The sequence below is a fragment of the Pristis pectinata genome, chromosome 46 (genome assembly GCF_009764475.1).
Source record: "Pristis pectinata isolate sPriPec2 chromosome 46, sPriPec2.1.pri, whole genome shotgun sequence".
In the NCBI taxonomy this organism is placed as follows: domain Eukaryota; kingdom Metazoa; phylum Chordata; class Chondrichthyes; order Rhinopristiformes; family Pristidae; genus Pristis; species Pristis pectinata.
In genome coordinates, this window is record NC_067449.1 from 2,715,260 (window position 1) to 2,722,974 (window position 7,715).

Sequence of the window (7,715 nt, forward strand, 5' to 3'; positions counted from 1 at the left end):
CAATCCTCTGGCACCATCCCCGTGGACAACGAAGACTCAAAGATCCTTACCAGCGGCTCAACAATCTCCTCCCTCGCCTCTCGAAGCAGCCTGGGGGAAATCCCGTCAGGCCCCGGAGATTTATCTGTCTTAATATTATTTAACAACTTCAACACATCCTCTCTCTTGATATCAACAGCCTCGAGAACCTTACCCCTACCAGCACTCCCTTCCGCATCATCAAGACCCCTCTCCCTGGTGAATACCGAAGAGAAGTACTCATTCAGAACTTCTCCCACTTCTGCCGCCTCCAGGCAAATTCTCCCCCCTTTGTCCTTAATCGGACCTACCTTCACCCTAGCCATCCTCCTACCCTTCACGTACTTGAAAAAGGCCTTGGGATTTTCCTTAACCCTACTAGCCAAAGCCTTTTCATGTCCCCTTCTAGCTCTCCTCAGCCCTTTCTTCAGTTCCTTCCTCGCTACCCTATATTCCTCACGGGCCCTGTCTGAACCTTGCTGCTTATACCTCACGTATGTTACATTCTCCTCCCTAACAAGTCGTTCCACCTCTCTCGTCACCCACGGTTCCTTCACTCTGCCGTTCCTTCTCTGCCTCACCGGGACATATTTATCCCTAACATCCTGCATAAGATCCCTGAATATCGACCACATCCCCATGGTACATTTTCCTTCAAAAAGGACATCCCAATTTACACTCCCAAGTTCTCTCCTTATCGCCTCGTAGTTCGCCCTTCCCCAATTGAAAAACCTCTTGTCCTCTCTGCACCTGTCCCTGTCCATGACAATTTGAAAGGTTATGGAGCGATGGTCACTGCCCCCCAAATGCTCACCCACCAATAGATCCTTCACCTGTCCTGGTTCATTCCCTAAAACTAGATCTAACATGGCATTCCCTCTAGTCGGCCTGTCAACATACTGCGTCAGGAATCCCTCCTGGACACATTTAACAAATTCCGTCCCATCTAAACCTTTGGCACTAAGCAGGTTCCAGTCTATATTTGGGAAGTTGAAGTCTCCCATTATAACAACCCTGTTATTTCTGCTTCTCTCCAAACACTGCCTGCCAATCTGCTCCTCTATATCTCTACTGCTACCGGGGGGCCTATAGAATACTCCTAGTAGAGTAACTGCTCCTTTCTTGTTCCTTAACTCCACCCATACGGACTCTAGAGATGATCCTTCTACAACATCCATCCTTTTCACAGCCGTAACAGTGTCCCTGACCAGTATCGCCACCCCTCCCCCTCTTCTCCCCCCTTCCCTATCCCTCTTAAAACACCGAAAACCAGGAATATTCAATATCCACTCCTCTCCTGACGTCAGCCACGTCTCAGTAATAGCCACGATATCATAGTCCCCCATACTTATCCAAGCCCTCAGTTCATCCCCCTTATTCCTGACACTTCTTGCATTTAAGTAAACACACTTCAGTCCATCTACCTTACTACTTTTACAGCCTGTATTCTGCTTCTCCTTCCCCAAAGCCTCTCTACCTGTTTGATCTGACTTTTCCCCATCCCCTTCTTCCTCTGACCTACTCCTCCGGTTCCCTTCCCCCTCACAAACCTCCCGACTCCTGTACTCGGGTGCCCTGACCGGTGAAGGCCAGCGTGCCGAACGCCTTCTTCACCGCCCCATCTACCTGTGACCCCACTTTCAGGGAACCGTGTACCTGTACCCCGAGGTCCCCCTGTTCTACAACACTCCCCTGTCATTTACCAGTCTATGTACCTGTACCCCGAGGTCCCCCTGTTCTACAACACTCCCCTGTCATTTACCAGTCTATGTACCTGTACCCCGAGGTCCCCCTGTTCTACAACACTCCCCTGTCATTTACCAGTCTATGTACCTGTACCCCGAGGTCCCCCTGTTCTACAACACTCCCCTGTCATTTACCAGTCTATGTACCTGTACCCCAAGGTCCCCCTGTTCTACAACACCTCCCGGGGCCCTGCCCTTCACTGTCCTCATTTGGCTTCCCAAATTAAACTGCATCTGCCACACCTCGGCCCACCGACCCAGCTGATCGAGCTCCCCTGTAAACCCTGATGACCATCTTCACCATCTCCGACACGACCTATTTTGGTATCATCTGCAAATTTACTGACCACACCTTAAACTTCCTCCAAAGGCTCAATCAAATTCGTGAGACAGGACCTCCCACACACAAAGCCGTGCTGACTATCTCTAAACAACCCTGTCTTTGCAAATGCATGAATATCTTATCCTTCGGAATCCGCTCCAGTAACAACACAGATGTTATCTTCCACCGAGCTACCACAGGCAATGGCAAAACTGTAGGGTCTGACACAGGGTGAGGCTCCCTCCTCACCGTCCTGTCACACACTCCCAGGGTCAGACACAGGGTGAGGCTCCCCCCGCACCGTCCCGTCACACACTCCCGGGGTCAGACACAGGGTGAGGCTCCCCCCGCACCGTCCCGTCACACACTCCCGGGGCACCTGTCAGATGACGTCTCGCCCTTTCCTGCGCGTTGACCTTCATCTCGATGGCCCCGATCCACAGCATGAAGATGGCCATAGTGAGGAACCCCAGCAGCTTTACAAGCAGCCAGACCTGAGCGCCTACCATGTCTTGGCCAAGGTGGGAAGGGGAGGGGAGGGTGGTTTCCCCACCTCCAGAGACCAGGCCCCACGGCATCAGCTGCTAGGCCCCAGCATTGTGACCTCGCTGACTGAGCCCTCGCCCCAGGGTGGGGGGTGGTCACCCGGTCTCCCCACCCCCTCCCCCCCCCAAACACCCTCAGCCGCGCCTCCCCCAGGATCCCAGGACCTCTTGTGTGGTACGTCCCGATACACGGCCACAGGGGGTTCAATCCCAGGTCTGGGGAGAAGGGAGGGGGGAGAGAGGGGGGAGAGAAGAGGGGAGAGGGGAGAGAGGGGGACAAGACGGGGAGAGAGGTAGAGAGGGGGGAGAGGGGGGAGAGAGGGGAGGGAGAAGGGGAGGGAGAGGGGAGGGAGGGGGGAGATGGGGAGGGAGGGTGTCGGGGAGGGGAGGGGGAGGAGGGGATAGAGAAGTAAGAGGGGGTAGAGAGGAAGGGGAGGAGAGGGGACGGTGAGTGGGGCGGTGCGATGTACAACGGTCTCGGCAGTCAGCACCTCTGCCATTTCTCCCTCCCTCTCTCCCCCTCCTCCCCCTCTCCCCCCTCCCCCTCACTCTCTCCACTCTCCCCCTCCCCCGCACCCCCTCCCCTCACCTCCCTACCCCTCCCCTCCCCCTTTCTCCCCCCTCCCCCTATCTCCCCTCCCCTCCCCCTCTCTCCCCCCTCCCTCCCCTCCACCCCCACCCTTGGACTGACACACACACACACACAGTTGGGACATCTTTGACCCGGTTTTATTTCCGCTCCAGGCACCGTGTGGAGCTACTGCAGCTTCTACAGAAATCTCTCCAGTCTCAGATCCGTCCGGAACATCCGTCCACCCCTAGAGCCGGAGGGGGTAGTCTCCGGGAATATCCTCATCCCGGCTACAAGTCGGGCCACAGGCTGGAGACAGGGAGAGGCATCCCAGACCTGCGTCCCTCTTTCCCAGTCCCAGATTCCCCTCTCCCAGTCCCAGATCCCTCTTTTACAACCCAAATCCCAGTCTTTCTGATTCCTGGATCTCCATTCCCAGACCCGGGTCTCCATACCCAGATCTGGATCCATTCCCAGACCCGGGTCTCTATGCCCAGATCCAGATCCATTCCCAGATCCAGATCCATTCCCAGACCTGGGTCTCCATTCCCAGATCCGGATCCATTCCCAGACCCGGGTCTCCATACCCAGATCCGGATCCATTCCCAGACCCGGGTCTCTATGCCCAGATCCGGATCCATTCCCAGACCCGGGTCTCCATACCCAGATCCGGATCCATTCCCAGACCCGGGTCTCTATGCCCAGATCCGGATCCATTCCCAGACCCGGGTCTCCATACCCAGATCCGGATCAATTCCCAGACCCGGGTCTCTATGCCCAGATCCGGATCCATTCCCAGACCCGGGTCTCCATACCCAGATCCGGATCCATTCCCAGACCCGGGTCTCCATACCCAGATCCGGATCCATTCCCACACCCGGGTCTCCATACCCAGATCCGGATCCATTCCCAGACCCGGGTCTCCATACCCAGATCCGGATCCATTCCCACACCCGGGTCTCCATACCCAGATCCGGATCCATTCCCAGACCCGGGTCTCCATACCCAGATCCGGATCCATTCCCACACCCGGGTCTCCATACCCAGATCCGGATCCATTCCCAGACCCGGGTCTCCATACCCAGATCCGGATCCATTCCCAGACCCGGGTCTCCATACCCAGATCCGGATCCATTCCCAGACCCGGGTCTCCATACCCAGATCCGGATCCATTCCCACACCCGGGTCTCCATACCCAGATCCGGATCCATTCCCAGACCCGGGTCTCCATACCCAGATCCGGATCCATTCCCACACCCGGGTCTCCATACCCAGATCCGGATCCATTCCCAGACCCGGGTCTCCATACCCAGATCCGGATCCATTCCCAGACCCGGGTCTCCATACCCAGATCCGGATCCATTCCCAGACCCGGGTCTCCATACCCAGATCCGGATCCATTCCCAGACCCGGGTCTCCATACCCAGATCCGGATCCATTCCCAGACCCGGGTCTCCATACCCAGATCCGGATCCATTCCCAGACCCGGGTCTCCATACCCAGATCCGGATCCATTCCCAGACCCGGGTCTCCATACCCAGATCCGGATCCATTCCCAGACCCGGGTCTCCATACCCAGATCCGGATCCATTCCCAGACCCGGGTCTCCATACCCAGATCCGGATCCATTCCCAGACCCGGGTCTCCATACCCAGATCCAGATCCATTCCCAGATCCAGATCCATTCCCAGACCCGGATCTCTCTTCCAAGATCCGTCCTCCAGGATCTCCTTGATCCACATCTCACCATCTCCCATCCCTCCCCCCCCCACCCAGTCACCTTCCCCCCACCCCACCCCTCGCCCACTCCTCACCTGCCTATCACCCTCAGTCCACGGCCCCCCGTTCCTTTCTCTCTCACCCCCCGCCCCCAATGCTACTGATCGAGCCGAGAACTCCCCCTCCCCACCCACTCCCACACTGGGACCTGCCCCTCCCTCCCCCCCCCACCCCACTCCCACACTGGGACCTGCCCCTCCCTCTGCGCAGGGACGCGTCCACCCCCCCCCTCCCCGTCTCCCTGGTCACACGTGGTAGACCCGTTCCGGCCGCTCCTGATTCAGGGCCGTGCGGCGGACTACCTCCCAGCCCTGTCCCGGGAATTCCCGGACCTTGTCCGGGGACGTGGCCTCCTCGGGTCGGAAGTGCTTGGCGTAACGTCGGACCTTCTGTCCGCTGGTGTCGATCCGATCCTCCACTCTGGGATAGAGAGAGACGGGGGGATAGGTGGTGACCCCAGAAAATCCCAGTAGATTCCTCTGCCCTGCCTCTCCCCTCCACCTTCTCCCCGTCCCCCCACACCTCCCTCCCCTCACTCCCAACCCACGTCCCACCCTCTCCCCTCACCTTCCCATCCCCCCCCAACCCCACCCGATCCCCACCCTCCCCCCAACACCCTCTCCTGCCCCCCTCGCTCCCCCACCCTCTCCCCGTCCCACACCTCGAACCCTCAAACCTCTTCTGCCCCGTCTCACCCTCTCCCCTCTCCTACCACCCCTCTCTCCCTCTCCCCACCCCCTCCCACAGCCCACACCCTCTCCCATATCCTGCCCCCCCTCTCCCCATCCTCTCCCCTCCCACTGACCTGACGAACCAGCTGCCCCCCAGCCCCACACTCCCTCCATCGACACCCCCCTCTCCCCCACCCCTTCCCCTCCCCTCCCACTGACCTGATGAACCAGCTGCCCCCCAGCCCCACACTCCCTCCATCGACGACCCCCCTCTCCCCCCACCCCTTCCCCTCCCCTCCCACTGACCTGATGAACCAGCTGCCCCCCAGCCCCACACTCTCGCCGTTGATGCCCACCCTGGGCCATAGGAACCTGGGCATGTGTCTCTCCAGGAGGATCGTCGTTGCCACAACCTGTGAGTGAGAAGAGGGAAAGGTGAGGTGAACGAGGTGGGGGCTCACACCCCCTGCTGGCAGGGCGACAGGGACCCCGCATCTCTGGACATCCCTCAAGGGCTTAACCAGGTATTCGGGAGACTCCCCAAGTCCAGTTGTCCATGGGGTGGATCTGCCCCTGTCCAGCAGTGTGTGTGGGAGTCATTTCCCATCTCCAGATGTGAAAATGGTTCACCCCCCGTGTACGGATGTGCCAGGGTTTCATTCCCCATTCCAGATGTGGTGTTCACACCATCTCCAATTATGTCAGGTGTTGGATCTCCCTGTGTCCACCTGTGCCAGATGTGGGTGTATCTCTGCCAGATGTGGGTGTACCTCCGCCAGATGTAGGTATATCTGTACCCAGCTGTGCCAGATATGGGTGTACCTGTGCCAGATGTGGTTGTACCGGTCACCACCTCTGCCAGACGTTGGTCTATCTGTACCCAGCTGTGCCAGATGTGGGTGTACTTGTCCCCACCTGTGCCAGATGTGGATGTACCTGTGCCAGATGTTGGTCTACCTGTCCCCACCTCTGCCAGAAGTTGGTCTACTTGTCCCACCTCTGCCAGATATTGGTCTACCTCTGCCAGATGTGGGTGTACCTGTGCCAGATGTTGGTATACCTGTCCCCACCTCCGCCAGATGTTGGTCTATCTATACCCAGTTGTGCCAGATATGGGTGCACCTCTGCCAGATGTTGGTCTATCTGTACCCAGCTGTGCCAGACGTGGGTGTACCTGTCCCCACCTGTGCCATATTGGGTGTACCTGTGGCTGATGTGTGTACCTGTGCCAGATGTTGGTCTACCTATCCCCACCTCTGCCAGATGTTGGTCTACCTGTGCCAGATGTGGGCGTACCTGTGCCCGCCACAGCTGGTCTCGTTCGTGAGCCACCCTCCAGTGGGTATCTCCCATCATGGCGATGAGCAGGTTGACCATCAGTAGGAAGGCGAAGATCATGTAGGAGACGTAGAGGACCTTGATGATGGCCGGAGTCCACTTCTCGTAGTTAATGGGGATGTCGAGCAGCCCCAGAAACAGCTGGAACATGGTGAACAGGCAGGTGCTGAAGTCCCGGAAGTGGGGCCACAGGTCTCCCTCCAGGGTCTGGAAGGTGATGTGGAAGGCTGTGGGGGGAGGGGGGAGGAGAGGGAGAGGGAGAGGGAGGGAGGGAGGGAGGGAGGAGGGAAAGGGGAGGCAGGGCGGCAGGGAGGAGGCAGATGGCAGGGAGGGAGGATGGAAAGGGGCGGGAGGGAGGGAGGGAGGGAGGAGGGAAAGGGGAGGGGAGAGGTGGGGGGCGGGAAAGGGGAGGGAGGGAGGGAGGAGGGACAGGGGAGGGGAGAGGAGGGAGGAGGGAAAGGGGAGGGAGGGAGGGAGGAGGGAAAGGGGAGGGGAGGGGAGGGGAGGGAGGGAGGAGGGAATGGGGAGGGAGGGGAGGGGAGGGAGGGAGGGAGGAGGGAAAGGAGAGGGGAGAGGAGGGGAGGGAGGGAGGAGGGAAAGGGAGGGAGGGAGGGAGGGAGGGAGGGAGGAGGGAAAGGGAGGGGAGGGAGGGAGGGAGGGAGGGAGGAGGGAAAGGGGAGGGGAGAGGCGGGGAGGGAGGGAGGGGAAGGGGAGGGAGGGAGGAGG

General features: G+C 59.0%; 1 protein-coding gene across 1 annotated transcript; it reads right to left on the bottom strand.

Annotated features, from left to right (window-relative positions):
- Nucleotides 1-5,225: 5,225 nt before the first annotated feature.
- On the bottom strand, nucleotides 5,226-7,216 carry LOC127566848 (transient receptor potential cation channel subfamily V member 6-like; the record flags this gene model as incomplete). Its single annotated transcript, XM_052009336.1, has 3 exons — nucleotides 5,226-5,400; nucleotides 5,958-6,064; nucleotides 6,948-7,216. Coding segments are annotated over 3 exons (551 nt in total), but the record flags the coding sequence as incomplete, so codon positions are not given.
- Nucleotides 7,217-7,715: the final 499 nt, after the last annotated feature.